The 21,036-nt window shown below is 52.6% G+C and overlaps 1 protein-coding gene and 1 long non-coding RNA gene across 9 annotated transcripts; one reads left to right on the forward strand and one right to left on the reverse strand.

Annotated features, from left to right (window-relative positions):
- The first annotated feature begins 61 nt into the window (after positions 1 to 61).
- LOC120623069 (uncharacterized) lies at positions 62 to 4,830 on the forward strand. 2 transcript variants are annotated; one of them, XR_005658672.1, is made up of 3 exons: positions 62 to 212; positions 438 to 835; positions 2,649 to 4,830. It is a non-coding gene; the product is annotated as an uncharacterized LOC120623069 (long non-coding RNA). The 2 variants fall into 2 exon arrangements; XR_005658671.1 differs by lacking the exon at positions 2,649 to 4,830 and having other exon boundaries at positions 64 to 212; positions 438 to 839.
- ZDHHC1 (zDHHC palmitoyltransferase 1) lies at positions 841 to 19,992 on the reverse strand. Of its 7 annotated transcripts, none has more exons than XM_039888979.1 (12): positions 19,709 to 19,990; positions 13,977 to 14,023; positions 12,358 to 12,600; positions 7,681 to 7,856; positions 5,986 to 6,087; positions 5,454 to 5,578; positions 5,196 to 5,354; positions 4,824 to 4,936; positions 1,962 to 2,044; positions 1,625 to 1,718; positions 1,414 to 1,492; positions 841 to 1,313 (listed from the first exon to the last, which is right to left on the reverse strand). In XM_039888979.1, the coding sequence occupies exons 2-12, from the start codon at positions 13,983 to 13,985 to the stop codon at positions 1,030 to 1,032; spliced, it is 1,467 nt and encodes a 488-aa protein (XP_039744913.1). In that variant the 5' UTR covers positions 13,986 to 14,023; positions 19,709 to 19,990; the 3' UTR covers positions 841 to 1,029. The 7 variants fall into 7 exon arrangements, with proteins under 7 accessions (XP_039744913.1, XP_039744912.1, XP_039744918.1 ...); XM_039888978.1 differs by having other exon boundaries at positions 5,196 to 5,372; XM_039888984.1 differs by lacking the exon at positions 1,625 to 1,718 and having other exon boundaries at positions 19,709 to 19,991.
- Between the last annotated feature and the right edge of the window lie 1,044 nt (positions 19,993 to 21,036).

The following is a 21,036-nucleotide window of genomic DNA, read 5'->3' on the forward strand; positions in this document are numbered from 1 at the left end:
GTGACCAAGGTCACGCTGGCTCCACCCACCAGACCCCGGCCTATCCGCGCTCTGCTCTCGGCGGAGGCGGAGTTGCGACGATAGCCTCTTTCTGCAGCGCCCGACGCAGCTTTGCGGCCGGGTAGACTATCCCTTTGTAGTTCTGGACGTTCTCGGATGGCCCCCAAACGGGGAAAAAAGACCCTCCTCCTGGGCTCCACCCAAAGTTCAAAGTAGGTCCCCGCCTCCAGGAGAGATCCAGCTTCCCAGAGCTGCGAAGGCAGTTTGAGACGGGGAAGGGGGATGTGGGGGGGAAGGAGGTTGGGAGGACGAGAGGACGGTGAAGGAGAGGGGAGGGGCAGAGGAGCCAGAAGATGCCTACCCTCAGTGACAGTGGAGAGTGGTGTCTAGAGCTGGCTCAAGACCACAGCTCTCCAAAGAACATGTGGTGTCCCCAGGTTACAACTCCGGATCACTGGGAACGGGAGGGGACAAGGAGCAAATGAGGAGTGCCCAGCTCCAGCATCCTGGTACACCGATGGAGATCTCGCCGCCAGGAAAAAGCTCCCGGGTCTCTGCTCCCGCTGCTTCCAGAACCGAAAGTCTTTTTCCCCTTGTCTCCAAGTGCAAACTTATCCTCAAAAAAAAAATAACTTCCTCCAGGCAGTCTTCTAGGATCTTACCTAACCAGGAGCCTTGCTTGTACCTGAGCTCCTCAGGTCCTCGTTTACCTCCATATGACAATCCGGGTGGTCACCCACTGTAAGGGGGTCCACCCCATTCTCTGCCCCTAGGCCAACTGTCAATGATCGGACTCCAGGAGGACCCATGCCGCTTGCCATTAAGAAAGTATGCAGTAAGTCCGCAAAAGCATAAAAAAGGTTTATTGGAGCATCATGGCCGGTGGGGCGGGTATTGCTGAGTCATGGGGGAGGGGGCCGATCCCGCAGCCCTAGGGTCTCCTAAAGTGCATTCCCACGGCGAGAGTTGGGTGTTGCATAGAGAGTCGGGCCGGCCGCTTCTCCTCGGCCCTTCGGCCTTTCGGCCCAGCTAAGCCAGACCGGCCTCCTGGCCGTCTTGCGCCCTGGGCTTGCCACTGCTCGGACTCACGAAAACTGCGGGCACACGCGCCTGCAGCGCCAGCCCGGACTCTCGGCACCTGTCCCCGGGGGCGGCCAGAGCGGCGCTACCCAGGCGCGTCTGAGCCACCGGAATCTCGTCCATGGACTCTGCCGACGCCGAGTGGTATGCGTCTGCAGGGCCAGCAGCGTGCACTGGGCTGGCACCTGTGGAATCCGACGACGAGCTGGAGCTGCAGCCCGGCACCCTGGGCTCTGAGGGGATGGAAGGGAAGGTGAGACCAGGGGCTGCGATTCGTTCGGGCCCCTTCCCTCGGAGCTCCCGGTGCAGGATCCCGTCAGGAAGGGCGCTCACCTGGCAGCCTGGGCAGCTGGGGCTCCAGATCCAAGGTCCCAGAGGTCTGCACCTTGTAAACACGCCGCTTCCTCTTTTTCTGCAGAGATAGCCGAGAACCTGAGTACTCCTTCCCCTGACCCCACATCGCCAGAAGAAGCAGAAGAGTGGGGCAGGCTTCTTTCCCATCCCCTTCCATCTGGGGTGGGGGCCCAGCACAATACCCCCCTACCTGGGGTCGGATTCCTGGGGGCAGAGCGATAGTCTCTGGGGATGAGGGCGGTGGAGGCTCCACTTGGCTGCCAGTAGCAAGAAAGCCAGAGGGACTGAGGGGGAAGTGGAAGGGTAAGTGCTGGATTCCACTGATCCCTGAAATCCCACCCAGTTGAAGGTCCTCAAATAAGCCTCCCTTCCTAGCAGACAATAGAAGGGTTACTGATCTGTTCAAAGCCAGATAGGGGTGGATTCAGACCTGGGCCTTGGCCTTGGCCTACCCCCTTTCTCCCACCTCAGATGGCCCTGCCATGACAATGGGAGATGCCCAGCTGCCACATGGCATTCACACTCACTTGGCATTCACTGAGGCAGGCCTGGCCTGGCCAGGGGCTTCTGGGCGCACATGGCTGAAGGTCTGCATGTAGAACTCCATCTCCTGGGGAAGGTGGGGGTCAGGAGGCTAGGTGGCCAGGTGTGGATCCAGGACCTTGAGTCCTGAGCACACCCAGTCCTGGATACAACATACCCTCAATGGCCTCTGTGGGAGGTCTGGGTACAGAGGTCTAGGGCTGTCCTCCTCCAGGCCTCTCAGCTGGGAAAACCCCCCTGCAGGATGAGTCTTAAAACACTCATTTCTGGGACTTACTCTATCTAGTCAAACTCTACCTCTTCCAGGAAGTCCCCAGCCTCATAGGTCCAATGTACCCAGTATAGAGCTGCTCTGGCTGAGGAGGGTGGTGTGGAAGAGGCCCTCAGAGCTGCCCCCTTCTGTTCCTGGTCCCTCCCAGGGCTCCAGTCTCTGAACTGATTTTTTTCCCTAGCTGGGCAGCTGTTCACACACAGCTGTGTGTGCACCGAGGCTGTGTACATGGCTTGAGGGTTCCTGCAGAGATGAATCCTCAGAGTACCAGCCACAACTGGGGACCAGGGCAATGCTCAGTCTCCCCCACCCCTACCCTGTAAAGGAAGGTAGTGGGTGGTGGAAAAAACATCACTGCAGCTCTACTGAGGAACCAGGCTTAGGCGTGAATTCTGTTTAGTCGCAGATCCCAACAGTGACCCCTGGGAGTCCCAGGCTCAACTCCTGAAAGTGGAAGGGGGCCTGGGGCCGGGATGTCACAGGAGTGGCCTAGGCCTGTGCCCCAGCACGTAGAATGGGCTCCAGCTACACCCACAACGACTGCAGGTGAGAAAAGAAAAACCTTGACAAAGCCAGCCCAGGAAGGCCTGCGTGCTGAGGATGTGGGCAGGAGCTAGGACTCAGAGGCCCCACCCCCACCAGGCGGGGTGGGAGAGGGCACCCGGACAGCTGTCGCCTGCTCAGCAGCCGTTTCTATGGAGACCCAAGCGTCCTGACTAATGCAGAGAGGACAATGTAACAGCAAACGCCGTCTCTAAAACAAGCCTATGTTTGGGGGCAACGGCTCCAGAGTGGGGCCCCTCCCGCATTCCTGCTCAGGGTGGGGGTGGGGAGGCTGCCTGAGGCCCTGGCAGATCTAGGGGACAGAGCCCAGCCGGCCACAGGCTGACTGAGCAAATGCAAAGATTGAAGCTCCAGCAAGACCTGTGCCCAACCTCTGCCCAGGCTAGCCCTTTGGGGAGAAGCATGGGAGTGCCAGCCTGAGCAGAGAAGCCCTGGGAAACAGGAAGGGGTCAGAGGCCAGGCATAAGGACTGGGGCCTCAAAGCAGTCTTCTCCCCTACCTTTTTTCTTCCCTAGTGTGGACCTAGCACCTCTCCAGGGTCCAGCAGAGATGGACAAAGTCTATCTGGTGCCCCTGGGCTCTAGATGGGTGGGGCAGAGGAAGCTGACAGCAGTAGAGAATGGTTCCAGAAGCATGAGGGGCCAGGATGGGACAAGATACAGGTCCTAGCCCGCTGGGGAAATCTGAGGGTATCACCAGGGTATCCCCAATCAAACTCCCTCCCCACATCAGAGCTGTCCCTAGGATCCTTCCTCAGACACCTTCAACATCTGCACATTCCTGAATGGTACTGTGGCACCTCTCAGCCTCAGCTCTCTCTTCTGCACACCATTCTTCCCTTGGGGAGGCCTCCCTCCAGTCCTTTGCAGATGATATTAAATGTCCTTGCTGCTGGAACATCTGGCCCTAAAGCCTAGGCAGGCAGTGACTACAGGGCAGGGACCCAGAGCCCTTAAGTCTGGATATCCCATGGCCAGCCCTATCTCAATGGGCACCAGCTGTACAGCTTGAGAAAGTCTCCTGCCTACCTCTCTAAACCTCAGACTCCTCTGTGAAGTGGAGCCGGGGATGATATCCACTCCCTAGGGGCTGCCACTGTGCTTACGTGGGGTCAGTGCCCAGCACCAGGGCAGATATACAGTGGTGTGGCAAGGGGTCTTTACAAACAGCCAGCATTTCCCCAGGCCTGACAGCCTGGACCACCCCTGGCAATGAGAACAGGAGAGGCAGGGTCCCAAGCCCTCCCCCAACCCGCCCACTAGCCTGTGTTTGTGTCCTGTTACCACGGGGATCTGGGATCCAGGGTTCAGACTTCCCAACAAGGCCTGCCTGGGCCCCCTGCCTCCCCAGTCCCTGGGGGTTCTGAGGACTGGACCACCCCCACCCCCAGCTGCTGACCTCAGGAAGCCACAGAGCGTGGGAATTGGGGATAGGCTGATCAGCAGCTGGGCTGGGCAGGCACTACTAGCCTGGATGGATCCTGCTTCGCAATGTAGAGACCTTAACTCTTCCCAGACCCAGCTTCCGTTTAACCTTTCTTGGCCTCAATATGCTCATCTGCAACATGGGTGTGGCAACATTACCTGCCTCGTGGGCTGTTTTAAGGATTAAATAGGATACTGGCTATAAGGGCTCAGGTTCATAGGTAGAGAAAACTGGTGACCCCGTCTCTGGTCCGTCCCTCCCTCTTTCCCGCAGCCCCAATCTGCCCACTCCAGGTTCCCATGTTTCACACCCTCCAGCACATGCTTGCAGCCTGGACCAGAGCATACATGGGGACTGGGAAATGCAGGGCCTCTTTGTGCTGTTCCCACACTTATGCAAGGTGGCATGTTCTCAGTACAGGCGCGGCCTCACCCCACTGTCCCCAGCACTCCCTACCCCAGCTGCTGATCTAGGCCTGCTTCCCTTTTCCCTGTCTCATCATTGGTAGCTCGCCGTACAGCCCACCACCCCTCCCACACCCAGGCCCCATCTCCCACCCCTTCAGCCCTCTGGGCCACTTCTATACCTGAATGGGCCGCATCTTGGGGGGACATGACTCAAGCTGCCTTTGGGCCCCCTTTGCCTCCTGTGGCGGACGATGCTGCACGATGTACTCATAGGTAGTGAGCTTGTGCCACACTGAGGATGGTGAGAGAGGGCTCAGTGTAGTAGAAAGGGGACCCTAGAGTTCAGAGGTGAGGGAGGGTACCCAGTCCCAGGCTGAAACCACTGTCCCCGAATACACTAAGCCCATGGGGTGAGACCAGGCCACCACAGAGAGCCAGCAATGGGAAGGGACATGACTTTAGAGCTCTAGAGCCCAAGTGGGTACCTCCCTGAAGCCTAGGGACCCCTATCTCCTGCAAGGCAGGTGTGTGTGTGGGGGGGGGACACTTACTGAGATAAATGTGGAAGCAGAGTAGGTGGCCGAGCAGGGCTGTGGAGAGCAGGCCCAGGAGGATGAGTAGGCCAGCCAGGGCTAGGATAGCAGGAGCCTGGGTCTCCACGGGGGCAGCAGGCAGGAACACAAACCACACATCTGTGTGATTCTTCAGGACTGCAAGACACAGGCAGACTGTACTCACTTGACTGGGCTGTGACCAGTGACCAGAACAGGCCCAGGGTTAGGGGGTAGGAGTAGGCCTGGCAGACTGACCTTCAAAGTGGTGGTTGGTGCGCAGCTGCATGGGGTTGACAAAGAACTCCACGAAGACATAAGTGGCCACCAGCACAAGGAGCAGGACACCCAGTAAGGCAGATGCCACACTGTGTAGAAAGAGCCTGGGCCCAGCCATGGGCAACTGTCAGCACCTGGGTGCTCAGGCTGGATAAAAGCCCAGACCTCAGAAGGACCCATGGTGGGGATGGAGAGCCAGGCTTCTCCAACAGCCCTAACTCCTCATAAAGCCAAAGGCTTAGGGCAAAAGTAAAGACTGGCACAGCTCCATCAGGTCCCCACCTTTCCCTGGTCCAGCTGGAGGAAGATCTCAAACCCACCCTCAGCTGTCCCAGGGGGCAGACATCAAGAGCATCAACCTCAGAGCAGCACATTGGCGAATGCGCACCAGCGCCCAGCTTCTCCAAGCACGCCCCGGCCCCACCCCGCCCTCTGTGCAGCCGCAAGGTCCCGGCTCTCACACTCAGACCCATGCATCCCCAGCCCCCGTGCGCCCCAGGTCCGCTCTCACCGGTAGTTCCTTTCGCCCACACAGTTATTGAGCCACTTGCAGTGGTGGTCGAAGCCGCACACGCACTTGTTGCAGGCACTGCAGTGCTTGGAGCGAGCGCTCCTGCGGGAGAGGAGGGAGCACAGCGTATTCGGCCGCTTCGTCCTCCCCTTCGCCTCCGGGTCTGGCTGGAGCGGCGGGAGTCGGCAGAGGGACCCGAGCGCCGGGCCTGTAGCAGGTTACCCATCCGGCGCTTCCGTGGGACCGCGGAGCTCCGCAACGGGGAGCGTGCGCGCCCTCTGGTGGGAACGCGGGAAGGGGACTTGGAGGAGGCAGTGCTTCTGAAGAGCTGGGGACCCGGAGGCAGGAGAAGTAGGGGACATTACACTGTTCCATTCTGGGACTGCACACCGGTGACGGTGGTGTGAAACAGAATTGGGGCTTCCTTTCCAAGCAAGGATCCCTGAGCTGGACCAGGAGACAATGAAGGCATGGAGCCAAGGAGCAGGAGAGAGTGAGGCATTGCTCTTCCTGACATCTCCATTTTGGGGGTACTTGTTTCCCTGTCAGTCTAAGGGAATTTTACTGGCATTCTTCCAGAAAACCTCCGTCTGTCTGAGCTCATCCAAAGAAAGAGAAGCAAGCTGACATCTAGGTGGACGTCGGGGAAGTTCACCACAGGTAAGGTGAGGCAGGAATGCAAGTGAGTCTCCCAGCCCCAGAGAGGGACCAGGGAAGCCCAAAGGAGTGAGGGAGAGTGGGGTGCAGCCGCTCCCTCAGCAAAGGGCAGAGCCCTGGAATGGGCAGCAAAAGCCAGAGCACCCACTGAGGAACAGCAGCACAGACTGGTGCCTAGTGAAGGAAAGGGTGGTCTGATGCAGAAGTCCTCATGGCCTTTATGCCCCGGGCTCACTCTCTGTTCTGTGGACAGACCCTTCCAGGCTGCCTGGGTCTTCAGATTAGAAGTGTGGAGCTGGCCTTGGACCACACCCCCATCCCCAACCCCCAACCTGAGCCTGGGAGACTGAAAGCTCCAGGAAGGTGGGAAGGGGTCTGGGGAGGCTGTCTGGACCAGCCAAGGGGGTTACCGCGCGTTCTCCCTCCTCTCGCTACCAGCAGTGTGACCTGAAGCAAGTCATTTGGCCTCTCTGCATCTGAGTCCTCATGGGTAAATGAGGGTAAGAGTATCAGCTCAGGGACAAGACACACTGCTGGTAAATCTTGCTCTGCCGCCCAATAGACATATGATCTCAGGCAGGCCTCTCAGCAAGAGAGTTTTGGGCTCTTCCTCTTCTGTGAATGAGAAAGATGCTGTCCACCTGCAAGGGTGTTCATAAGCACCCAGGCACACAGTAAGAACTCAGGTGTTAACTCCTCTCCCCAACCCTATCTGAGAAAGCTTGTGAAATGAGTGGGGGTATGTGTGTGTGGCGGGGTGACTGGCAGAGTTAGAAATGTTTATTAGAAATGTTTTCGGCAGTCCAAATGTTTCCTATTTTAACTGCTGGAAATGCTAGTCCTCATCTTCTGTTTCCAATCACCTTCTCCTTCACCCAATTCTCTGTCACTCTATCAAGATTCTTGACTGTGTGAAACACAGGCATTATCAGGATGACTGTAAAGCCTTGGGCATGCTCCTCTCTGCCTTGAGCTCCCTCTGGCAGTTACCCAGGCACACTCATTGCCCACACACACTCTCTGACCACATGCACTTACACATCTACGTCACACAAATTGCAGTGCAGGTCTTCAATGACATGCGCATGTTGGCTGCGGTTGAAGATGGGCAAGGGCCCTGCATAGCTCTTGTCCCGTACGTTGGCATCTGCTGGATCGATGGAGACAGCAGTCAGGTGTACCACAAGGTGGCCAGCAAAGATGGCGCCCATGCACTGGCCCAGCAGGTTAAAGACTCACTCCATATTCTGGCGGCTGGGAGCCCCACCCCTGCTTCCTGTGATGAGAGAGCTGCTCTCCACCTCCGTGTGACTCCCTTGTACAGAGACTCTTAGCTTGTGCTACCTCCTACCTCCAAGACTCAGCATAGGAATGACCCAGATGGAAGAGGAGAGGGGACGTCTGGCAATAGAGCTAACAAGCCAGCATTGCTTGCTGCTGCCGAGGGGCCCTGGCCTCAGGCTCCAGGCCTGGCACAAGCCCTGGCTGGTCTGACCTCCAAATCTGATCTGGTTTCATATTCTAAATGCTGAAGCGAGACTGAAAGAGACCATCCTCTAAGGTCAAGGGACCCGAAATATAAGTTCTAAGCTTGTTTGTCTTGCTTTCACGGGAAGTCAACTGTGAGAGGGAAGCAGCCATCCTCTCTCAGTAGCCAGGCCAGCTGGAAAACCACTTGCAGACAGGGCTTTAGTACATCCACTGCTTCTCTGACCTGGAATCAAGGTACTTGGAGCCCTGGGGCTGAGCATCTAGGATGGCCTGATACATTTAGGGCCTGACCAGGGACAGCATGTCTAATTCCTAGAGCTGAAACAGGACCTATCTGCTCAGTGATTGGACCAAATTCTAGAAATGAATATGCTGAAAACTTGCTGCAAAGTAAAAATTCACCAGTAGATTCTACCTAGACAGCCATCCATCCTCCATCCATCCATCATCTTGCTAGCCAGGCAGATACCATTGCTCCATCATTCATTCTCCATCCATCAGCTATCCAATTTCCTTTTCTCCCTTCCTCCTCCTCCCAGCAGCCAAATTTTCCTACATGTCTACACAAGCCAGGCTCTACCCTAATGTACTGTGCTATAGCTGAAAAAGACAATCCTGTGGCCCATTAAAACCACTTTATGGTCCTGGCTATGGATCACCTCTTGCCTAGTTATTCCATAGTTTCTCAACTCTGCTCTTCCTGTTTGGGACCCCTTGAGTCTGCCCTTCATTTGGTCCCAAAGTGAGCTTCGAAGAGCTTAAAGTGAAAGGCTTGCCTTCTTAAACTCCTACACTGGCTCTCAATGGCTCTCAAGCTAGAATTTCTCTTTGGCTCAGTGCTGAGGCCCCTTGTGCTCTGGCTCCTCTCAAACCTCTCTGGTATCACCAACCACTACTTTTCACCATTCCCAGCCTCTCTTCAGACACACTGAATGTGGGCAAACATTTAGTTTCCTGCCTGCTCCAACACTTCTACTGCCCCCATACCCTGGTTCATTCATTCAACTGTTTTCTAAGATCTTTCTCTACGTCAGGCACTGAAGGATATGGCAGGAGTAAGATGGAATTGGTCCCTAGACTCAAGGAGCCTACAGTCTGGTGGCAAATACAGATGTTAATCAAATAATACAGGGGTCCCCAATCCCTGGGCTGCAGACTAGTACTGGTCCATGGCCTGTTTAGGAACCGGGCCGCACAGCAGGAGGTGAGTGGTGGGTGAATAAATGAAGCTTCGTCTATATTTGCAGCTGCTCCTCAGCACTAGCATCACTACCTCAGCTCCACCTCAGATCATCAGGCATTAAATTCTCATAGGAGCACCAGTCTCTGGTGCCAGAAAGGTTGGGGACCACTGAAATAATGGGTTGATTACAATGAAGAAAGTTCATGGAACTATGTGAGTTTGTGTGACCTCATCTAGTCTGAAGGGATCCAGAAAGCTTCCCTGAGGAAGTATCACCTCAGCTGAGACTTGGAGAGGAACAGATAACAGGGACCCAGCAGGTAACACAAAGAGGAAAGGAGATTTGGCTGGTTATTGGGAGCAAGCAGAGTCCCAGCCAGAAAGGTGGTTCTAGTTCAGCTCAGGGCTGCCATGCAAGAACGATGGCCCATGTCACCAAATTCTGGCTTTTCAAAAGGAACCAGAAATCTGGATTTTTATGTGAGGTCTCTCATTTTTTAAATGTGACAAAAAAATAAATAAAATTTTAAAACCCAGCAGCTGAAAGAACACTTGAAATCTGTCCATTTTGTTGTTAATTATCCCTCAATTAAAAAAAAAAAATCCATAGGCTAAACTGGCTCATGGGCTGTCAGTTCTTGACTTCTGATTTAGTTAGGTGTTGGGGTGGAGAGAGGAGCAAGGAGCTTCCTGGCAGACACCAGTGTTGTCCCAACAGAGAACACAGGAAACAATATAAGAAGAGGCTGGGGATAGGGCTGAGGCCAGAATGCGGAGAGCCTTGAGCATCTTGAACCTCATTCCTCCAGGCAGGAAGAAGCTATTAGATGGTGTTAAGCTGGGGGGCAACTTTATCAGATTTGCTTTTTGAAAGGGCACTCTGGCTGCAGGGACACAGACTGGTAGGAGTGAGCGCATATGTGGGGACAGGCTGGAAACTTGAAGACTGACTAGATAAAGCTGATAAAGCAAAGGGGTGGAGTCAAGAGCATCTGGAGAGGCCGCTGGGCACAGGAGAGGAGGGGAGCTGTGAGCAGCAGGTGTACGTCTGGGCCCCTGGTGCTGTTGGTCTAGATGGCCCATCTCCTGTACCCACAGTCTGCTGTATGAGCCCTGAGCCCCATACTTACCATGTGATGATCTCCAACCTACAAGGCTACCCTCCAGCTGGAGGCTGAGTACCCCCAGGGCACCCTGTCCTGTTTGTCTTTGCAACCCTCAGTCCCAGGCCAGTTTCAGGACAAGACAGGCACTGGGTACACACCATTACCCTACCTTGTTCCTCAGGGTCCTGAGGGAGCCTACAGAAGGAAGGGGACTTTGACGGAAGGGAAGAGAACCATCCAGGCCCAGAAAAGGGAGTGTCAGACAGGGTGGCTCTGTGAGCCTTCATATTGCCTAAAGCAATGAATGTGGAGAGGGAGAAAACCCTCCAACTGCCCCACTGCCTCAGTGTTGGCCTGCCTGAGCAGCTCTCCGGCTTCACTGGTAACAGTGACCTCAGGAAGTCACTTAATCTCTCTGAGCCTCAATTTCTTCCTTAGTAAAGTGGGGAGAATACCTTCCTTATAGATTATTATGAGCATCAAATGAGATAATCCAAGTACAAGGGTTGGCACAGTGCCTGGCTCATAAAAATGCTCAATAAAAGCTAGTTACTCTTGTTTACTGTTATCTGCTCTGATTCTACTCACTCCAAACCACACAGTTATTAACCTGGCTTCCCAGGTACCCTGATGGTAGAAACTCAGGTAATCCCGAGTGAGGGGTGTGCCCATTCCAGATCATGAGAGGAATATTCCATGAAACATTCTAGTTAGTAGCCCTGACTGAAACCTGTTGGTCACCTCAAGGAAAGCCCTGTTTTCCACTTACAGTGCTGATGACTAGGCTCTGGCCCATAGTGAACCAGGAAGATCCCCCAGTGACACAGTTGGTGTCCAAAGATGGCAACCTTCTCTAGAGCCCTTCTCCACATACCTGCCCTTGTCACTCACCATCCCAGGGCTCTGTGGTTTCTCAAGAGAGCATGTTCATACCTATGGCTCATGTGTTCTGGTGCTCACACACATATCCTTGCATGCTCCGTGGCCCCATTTTGAGAAGCAGGCAGGACTATTCCTGTCAGACAGAGGAGGAGGCCGACACCCAGAGAGCTGGCAGAAGCTGCTCAACCTTGTACAGCTCTGAAAGGGCTGAGCTGAGACCAAGCTCCACTGCTAAGTCTATGTCTGAGGCATTCAAGTTCATCCCTGCTAACCTCCTCTAGCTCACCTAGCTCTCCTCCACAAGGAAGCATCTCCATGAAGCACACACACCAGGGCGTACTTGCACGGGCACCCTCTGGATAGGGGCATGTGGCCGCCTGCTACACTCCAATTTCCAGCCTTGAAGCCACATCCTCTACTCCTGAGTGTTGTGGCCAGGGCTGAGGCAGTCACAATACTAGGTTCATCAAAGTTCACATCTGTCACGGTTCCCAAGAGCCTCCAGGACATCTTTAACTCTCCTCTTGTCAATTCAACCTCACCCTAAAAGGGCCTGATTTACATAATCAATGAGTTTCTAAACAATCCTGGGTACAGCATAATAATCTGTCCATTAATAAAACCACATTTTAAACGTACCAGGAAACTTACTATGTAAAAGAATTCTACCATGACTCTTTTTGAAAAGTGAAAAAAAATTCTTTCGTAATTGAAATAATTATTCTCTAATGTATCTCAAGCTCTGGACACAATTAGCTTAAAGAGAGCTTTCAGGCTCTCTTCTATAATCATTCTTGCTGTACCTCAGTTGATGAGGTTCCCATTTGTGTGGGGCTTTAAATGATCTAAGGTCCTTTAGGCCTGTCAACCCACACTATAAGGTAGAGGGTCAGATAGGGGTTAAGGCCAGGCAGGTAAGTAGCTGAACCCCGTGGGGAAGAGACAGAGCCTTCCTGTGCTGAGGCTCTGGAGCCCAGTTTCAGGCCCCCACCATGTCTTCCATCTACTGCCCCCATAATTCCATGTACCAGCCCCATACTTCCCCAAGGATACAGCATAGCCAGCGGGCACCCAGTGGTGAGGCAGGAGGGGAACAAGGACCCCAAAGCCGATCACAGCGAAGAAGAGGTACAGCAGCCAGGCCACAATCTGGAGCGGGTGAGGGGGCCAGCTCCACCCATTCCGGCGGGACCGCTGGCCTTGCAGCTCCGGGGAAGGTCCACTAGCCTGTGCAGGTGCTGTCCACACATTCTCCTCAGGGGCTGTCTTGTTGGAGGGTTTGTTGCAGATATTCATCTCCATAGGGAGAAAAGTAGAGAAAGCTTTAGCCTGAGGAAGCCCAGGCTGGAACCCAGAGCCCATGCTTGCAGCTAGGTTTCAGCAAGGGAGAGAAAGCAGCCTGGGACATGAAGCCACCTCCTGGCTACTGTGCAGGAAAATCCAGGGCCGTAGCATGATGGAGTTGGGCAGTGGAGGAGGGTGGTAGTAGAGTGCTGGTCTCAAAGCCCCAGAGCCAGCTCTGGCCCTGGCGCAGGCCAGTACAAGGTAGGAAGGTCCAGGGTTTATTCAGGACACAGAGCGGCTGCCTGTTACTCAAAGTGTTCTGTCTCCACAACCATCACAGTTAAACCCAATAAGACATGTTCTCATCTGGTAACAATATCAGGCTGGGGCCAGAGCGATGAGAACACATGCTGATTCTGTTAGGATTAGTCACTCCTGTCCTGCAGCCACAACACAAGTGTCAGAGAGGGCCCCTTACCACATGCTAAGGGAAACAGGGAGTCGGGTTGCCCAGAAGGGGGATCTGGCCTCTGCCCGTCAGTAAGCTTGCAATCCCTTCAGGACTGGGGGCACCCTGAACAGTATCTCCTGTGCCTCAGAAGGGCTGCCTGAGGCTTCTTGGCTGGGGAGGAGCCAGCATACGGGGAGAGGGGACGATTCCTCCTTGGTTCCCTCTAGCAGCAGAAATGACCACGTTTCTCTAAGTAAAATCTGGGTCTGGTGGACTGATGCCCTTTGACTGACTCAAGGGCGCTCAGGGAAGGCCAGGCCTTGGCCAGAGTTGACCACCAGGTGGCAGCACTCCCTCACCCCGCAGTCCTCAGGCCCAAGAGTTGGTCTGGTAGCCAAAGCTACAAGCAGGGCGGTGGGTGGTGAGGGAGCCTGTCATTACAGAAGGAAGAGCCCTACCCCCAGTATCTTCTGGGCCTGAGATGGGACTAGAGCCCAGGCAGGCAACACCATACTTAGGGAGACAGGCCAACTTGGAGCTCCTGGTGGGAAGGCCAGGAGCTAGGGACAAAACCCTGGCAACTGGACTCTCCTTTCAAGAACTCAGGCCCATGGGCCGGGGGGTCTGATTAAGCCAAAAGGTCTTAGCAAACCCACCTTGGCACATCTGCCTGGAACACCTTCATCACTTCTCGGCCCCTAAAAATGTGACTTGACCTTCAGAGCCTACTGCAAGCAACTCCTCATCCAGGGGTACCCCCAGCAGAGCTGGGCCCTCACGATCAGTCTTAACTAGGCAAGTCGCTTTGCCATTTGGAACACTCTGCCATCCTTGTGTCTGCCCCCTGTTATGCCAACTTCCCCTAAGGGCAGCAAATGTGCTGTGATTCATTCACTTCTGTTTCCCACATCTGCTCCCCCAAGCACCCAAAACATACCTTGTACATAGTAGGTGCTCAGTAAATGTTTGCTGACTTGAAAACATCTGAAATAAAAGAAAATGTGGGCATGGTAAATGATGTGGAACCCTGGTCCACCCGAAGCTACCTGGCCCACTCTGCCCTGCCTTCAATCTGCACAGGCACCCTGTACCCAGCCCTCCCCCGCCCCAGCTCCCCCTGCCCACTGGCTAGTACCCCAAATGCTGGACATTTGCACTTAGCCACTCTGCCTTCCGCTAAGCCAAGCCTAGCATATCTGAAGTCACCTCTGAGTAGCCTCATCTCAAAGCTAAATGAAGTGACCTTAGTTTTCTCCCAGGGACTCAACTGGAACCCTTTGGTCATTTGCTTGTCTTCAATAAGAAGCAGTGAACAGTGAAAAAAGAGCCCTAGCTTTGGCAGAAACAGATCTAGGTTCAAGTCCTGGGCTGTGTATAGATCAGCGATGCTGTAGGTAAAGTCTTGACACATAAATGCTCCCTAAATAGTAGACGTCATAATTATCCTTAAAACAGCCCTCTGGGTTGTCCTCATCTCTCCAGACTGTGGCTACTGCACCTGATATTCTATGAGGTTTATGTCCAAAGTGACGGGGATGGTCGAAGTTGCTGTCTTATGTCAGTGGTCCCAAGGAACACATTGTCATAAAGGCTGAGCCACTGGAACACAATTCTAACCTTCTCGCCTTCAATCAAAGGTGGCAAAGATGATCAGAAAGCTAGCATCATTTTATATGGAATGTCCCCAGAGGTAGTAAATCTTTATCCATGATTTTTAGAAACAGTCAAAAATTATCAGGTCAAGCCCTGTGAATACAGTTGAGCTGGGTAGTTCTTCTTTGCGGGGGGCAGGGGCGAGGTCAAATCCCTGTGGTCTGCACACATCGCTTCTCCAGTGACATCATCATCAGGACAACGACTCTGAAGGCTGAAGGGAACCCATGAATTGGGATCCCTGAGTTCTGGCTTTCTGTTTGCCATCCTCACACCTTAACAGAGCTACACCTTGAGGGAGTTTCTAAAGAAGCAGAGGTACCTGTTATGTACCTGCTGCCTGGAGGGGGCTAGCAGTGGCCGCAAGCACCCCCAGTGCTGCTGCAGCCCAGATACCTGAGGTGAGAGGGGTCACCATAGGCCTATACAAATAGCCTTGGGGGGCACTGACTCTAAACCAGGGCACCTTTGGTCCAGAGAGGTACCACTGTATGAGACCGTGGATGAGGGGACAGTGCTGTTAGTTAGGTCGAACTCCCCTGCAGCAGTGTAGTATTCTAGAGTTAGATACCCGAGCTGGTCAGGAGGCATGTCACCTGTCCCAAAGCCTGGGCCAGCCAACTCTTAACTGATGACATTTTCCCTTGCAGAGAAAACCTAAGATGAGAGAATCTAAGATAGGGCCTTAAGCACAGATGGAACTAAGCATTGTCACCAAACCCAGGGACTTTTCTGGCCATCTCTCCTTCTCAGCGCTTCTCTAGAATAGATGGAAAGATGCATGGCTCTGCCCCTGGACACCGTGGCCAGCTTATGCACGCACACCTTGGCCCAGTCAGCACTTATTGGGACCCAGCCCCTCGTGTGCACTGAGGATGGAAAGACAAATGAGACCGAGCTACTGACCTTAGGAGCTTGCTTTCTAGGGACCCAGACAGACTTAGACAGATATCAGGACAGTGCGTGAATGCGTATTTGGGCAGCCTTGAAAGGGCTAACCACTCAGAACACAGGGTAGATGAGCTTGGAGGGTGGGGTGGGCAGAGTACAGAAGGAGAGAGAGAGGAGCCCTGGGGAGCTGCAGAGTTAGATGACAGGGGACCTAGGAGGCCAGGTGGGGAAGTTTGGGCAATGCTGAGAGAGCCACAGTGAGTCACAGGAAGTTTAAAGCAGGAAAGTGCCAGGAACTGATTGGGGTTTTGGAAAGCTTTCCAGTCACAGAGAGGAGGAGGATATGAGAAAGGGCTTGGGGGGAGGTGACACCATAGCAACAGACCTATACTTTGGGAGGAGTTGGTAGGGAAGTGGAGGTCAAGCCTACAAGTTCCCCGCTGCCTACCCAATGTCCCCCGCTGCATCTTTGGTGGGCTGAGAGCTATGTGGGCCTTGATAAAAGATTCTTCATGTACCTTCTGCTGCCACAGAACAACCCACAGAGATAAGCTTGTGGAGACAAACACAAGAGGGAAGAGGCCCCCTGGAGTGTTAGAATCAAAGGTAACTGCTACCTTGGTAAGCCACAAACCCATCTGGCTTCTGAGGCAGGTTGGAAGGACTGTGTATGCCCCTCCTTTGTCCCAGCAAGGTGAAAGTGTTCATGTTACTATTTACTTGCTAAATGCCTAAAATAGCATTTTCAAAATAAGGTTAAGCTACCTTGATTTATAAGCCTAATTTAAATGAGGGAAATCTTACATTTCAAGTTATCAGTATGAACTCTAGAATAGTTGCATGACTGATCCACTTCCCTCTTGCTCATCTCTGCTCCCACCAAAAAAAAAAAATATTTCGGAATGTGGTTCTGCGATTCATGCATGGTTGTCAAAAGAACCAGAACGAGGTAAAAAGTACCAGCCCTAGAGAGGCTGTGGGCATTCCTGGATTCCTGTTGATTCGGGAAAGAATCAACTCAGTTATTAAAGAAGGTTTGTAGAGAGAGACACAGAACTGGGAGGGTAGAGTGATAAGGTCAGAGGAGAGGTAACGGGGCTCCATCAGGGATTGGAGGGCCCGGGGACCTGAGCCACCAACAAGGAGAGACAGGTTGGAGCCAAGGACGAGGGTTGACCCAGAGATAAGAGCCTGATTCCAGTTCCTGCACTGCCTCTCACAGATTGAGGAACCCAGCTGGGGTGGGGGAGCAAATTTCATACAGCCACCTCTTTGGGTCTCTCCTTTACTCATCTTTCAAAAAAATTAGCTGGAAGGCAATTTGGCAATGTCTACCAAACTTTAAAACACATATACCCTTAGGGCCACATTCCATTTCTAGATATTTATCTTATACATATACTCACAAAGTATAACAGAGATACATTGAAGTCTTGTTCGTAATAATAAAGGACAAAAAGCAATATAAACAGACTATGGCACATCCACACAATGGAATGCTATACAACATCAAAAACAACATAAAAAAACAATGCTATACAACATAAAAAAAAAAAATGACCATTAGGTAGAAAAGCAAGATGTGCAATTGCTGTAGAAAGCGCTACCAAGTGAGTAAAGACAAAGGCAGATGAACAAACATCTATATACACAGATTCTCTCTAGAAGGAAATGCAAGGAAGCAAACAGGGCAGCCTTAGGGAAGATCTAGTGGCTGAGGGTAAGACAGAGATTTGCTTTTACTGTATATTCCTTGGTGTTGTTTGAATTTTTTTTTTTTTTTACCATGTGCATGTACTGCTTTTGAAAAAAAATTTATGTCAAATAATAAGTAATTGAGTGGTGTCATTTCTTGCCCTCCTGGCGCCGTTGGGCTGCCATGTGGACAAAATGTGCTCATGTGATCCAGAACCCTGTACCACACCAGACAAACAAGGAACTCCTGCCTAACAACCGTGCAACAAGAGTGCTCGGTTTTAGCTCAGTGCTTCCTCACTCTCGAACACAATTTTGACTCGTTCAGCTGCAAAGCTGTGAAGAGCCGCAGAGCTCCCTACAAGCTGCTGGGGGTCTTGTCCAAGCCAAAATCAGACAACCAGACAGCAAAACAGAGGTGTTGCTAGGCAGGACCTTGTTCCAGTCCTTGGCAAAGGGCCAGTTCAGTTCCTCATGACTCTCAAACCCAAAGGGAAGGTGCACGCCACAGGGAGGTTTTGCTCCCAAACATCTTTTCTTTTGGCTAGAGGATTTAAGTGATTTTCTATGGATATTTCTAAATAAGTTATCTGCTTTGTCCCAGGATCTGCTTTTAAAATAACTTTCACCAAGATTTAACAGATGCTCAATGTAACCACTGAAAGGAAGGCTGGAAAGAAATGTTACATGGTGCATACTGCTTTACAGTACAAAAAGTCATTTTAAAAAAGAACTCTTAGGGGGCAAGTACTTTATTAAAATTCTTCACAGGTGCCAGAGAAGTCTCTGGCCTTAAAATTCCGGGAAGTGGCTATAGTTTGACTAGAAGATACACATCACAATTCCCAGAAAACCAACTGGAATTTCAAGCAGTTCCCCTAGACCTCCCCAGCCACTGGTTTCAGGTGCGGCTGAGCTCCTCACATAAACAGCATGCAGAGGTCTCATGCTCAGGCAAGAAAAGCTTGTAATCTCAGTCATTCCTGAGTTGATGTGGTCTGCAAACATTTTCTGTGCCATTCCCCTCCTGAAGCAACTGCTACAAACAAATTCAAGTTAAGGCAAGGAAAAGGGACAAGAAGGAGTGAGCAACATGGAGCAGAAGAAATAAGGCCAATGAGCAGAGGCAAGGGTTGTTGATTTTAACCAGGAAATCAACTCACATGACTACAGGAGCAAGCCTTGAGGAACACCCACTAAGAAGCAGTCATTAAGAACAAAGTTGTGACAGAACAAAGTTTAAAAAAAAAAGAAAAGAAAAGAAACTGACTAGTTAAGCACCAATGTTGCTTTTATTCCATCTCATGGTGATTATCTGTTTAGAAACTCCACCACCCCTCACCCATTTCTAAACCCAGCTCTCCTTCAATAAGAGAAATTAAGCCACTTCTTACTGTCTTTGATGCCATCACCCTGATCCAAGCCTCCATCATTGCTCCCCTACAGTGTTTCAATAATAACTATCACTAGCACTTAGAGGGCACTTCTGTGCCAGACACTGCTCAAAGTGTTTTGACGAAATTCACTTATTAAATCTTCACAACTCTCTGAGTTAGGTCCTATCATTTCAAACTATTCTCATAGACTTCTCCAGTCATTGGTCTCAAAGGCGGAGGGCCCCTCACTTTCTCTCTCATAAACAACATGCAGAACAACATCCGCATGTCACAGGATACTGAGGCTCAGAGAGACTAAGTAAGCTCATCTAAGAGGCACAACTAGACTGGCAGAACTAGAATGACCCTCAGCCGACTTCCTGGTGTGCTCTGTCACCACCGCGTTGCCCATAGAAGCCAGAGTGAGGTGAGCTTTTCAAAACTTGAAATTAATCAAAGCTCTTCAATGGTTTCCTCTTCCTACTAGAATAAAGTTGAAACTCCCACCACATCCTTCAAGGCTTCCTCACCCTTTCACTCTTTCTGTTCTTTAATTGTACTTTGCTGCCCCCAGACCTTTGCATTTGTTTTTCCCTCTTCCAGAAGTATCCTTTCCCTGCTTCACAATGCTGGCTCCTTTTCAACCTTCAGGTCTTAGCTTCAGAGTGGCCTTCGACAGCAGACCTTCCCTGACCACCTCCCTCCATTTCATCTCCAGAGCACTTATTCCCGCCTAAAATTACTTTAGTCCTGTATTTGGTGCCTGTCCCACTCCACCACGACCACCAACACCACCACCCGCCCCGGTCCCCTCTGAACACTCTGTGGGTTTTGGAGACTGGCCGCGTGTTTGGAGGCCCCGCGCCTGGCACACTGTCACAGTAAGCGCTTGATGCAGATTTGTGAACCTGATAAATACTAGAAAGAAGCTCCGCGCTCTGCCCAATCCCTGGAGCTCAGGCTGCGGGCTCCAGAACCCGGCTAGGCGGCGGCAGACACAACCCGGTGGCTCAGGCCAGGCTTCGAGGTGAGAACCGCGGCGGGGGCTCCTCACCTGCGCGTCGTGACGGCCGAGCCAGATCGGCCCTGCCAAGGTCACCCAGCGGTTCACCACCCCCAGCGCCTGGCCGTCCACCCTCCCAGGAGCGGCCGCGCTTCAGATCCCAGCGGCGGAGAGGGCCCCCGGGACTGGGCAGCGGCGCACCCCGGAGCGAGGCCCCATCCCGGGCCGCGCAGCGATTAGGCCGGCGAGTCCTCGGGCTCCCGCTCCAGAGGGCTGGCTGTATAGACGGGCCAGGCCGTGGCGGGCTGGGCCTCGTCCCGCGCTGGACCCGTTCCCCTGGCAACGGCGCGGGCTACGGCGCCCCACAGCGGCCAAACCGCGCTGCGTCACTTCGCGCGGGCACCGCAGCTGAGGTGGGTTCCGCTAAGGACCCCCTGGAGCCTCAGCCGGCCCATTTCCCTTTCCTTTACAACCCTTCTCCTAGAAACCTCGCCCCACCCCAATCCACAGCTTCTCTTCTCGAAATTAACTTGTTTCAAAAGCGCCCCCTCCCAGTTTCTCCCGAGACCACTACTCTCAGGAAGCTCAGGGAGACCCCTGCACACTGTAATGAGAGTGTGTACTCGACATACTGTGGGGAACACCCAGGAGATCCCTGCTCTTCAGGGAGATCCCAGGCTAAGGAGGAAGACGGCTAGAGAAATAAGTACACAAATAAATATGCAGGTGCCCCATAATATAAAAATGTGAAGTATAAGAGCTTAAAATACGTAGCACAAAATAACTCCCCTCTTTATTTTCTTTAAATCAAGCATAAATCCTACCTGGAGACCGCATCTTCCAGGCTGGTGGAAAATTCAATCGTGGTCTCCACGGGGCTTCTCTTTCTCAGGTTATTCCAAGGACCAGGATCTCCTACGGCAACAAATAGTCTGAGAAACACCCTCAGGCCATGGGTCCTCTCTGGCAACGAGGCCATAACTATTGTCCCATCCATAGGGACTTTCAGTTTTAGGCTTTATGGGGCTAAACCTGCTGCTCCAGGGCTGCCACAGGACAGGCATCTGCTTCCTCTGTTCCAGAACCTGTAGACTCGCTTCTCGATCCCTGCCTGGGGAGCCTCCCTGCGAACCTGGCTTCCCTGAAAATTCCCTCTCCCCTTCTCCTTGGGGACACTCAGAATAGACGCTCTTATGAGCTCGGGCTTTCTTGAAAGACAAGAAGAGACTTCGTCTTCTGCCCGCTGTCCTATCCATATCTCCAAGGCTCTATAATGGTAAGCAGCTGGCTGGTTACCTGTTTAGAAAAGACTGGACAGAAAACACCCCATCTCTAAAATATATGCTTGCAAGCATCCAATTAAAGTAACATAACAACTG

The sequence above is a fragment of the Pteropus medius genome, unplaced genomic scaffold (genome assembly GCF_902729225.1).
Source record: "Pteropus medius unplaced genomic scaffold, Ma_sr-lr_union100, whole genome shotgun sequence".
In the NCBI taxonomy this organism is placed as follows: domain Eukaryota; kingdom Metazoa; phylum Chordata; class Mammalia; order Chiroptera; family Pteropodidae; genus Pteropus; species Pteropus medius.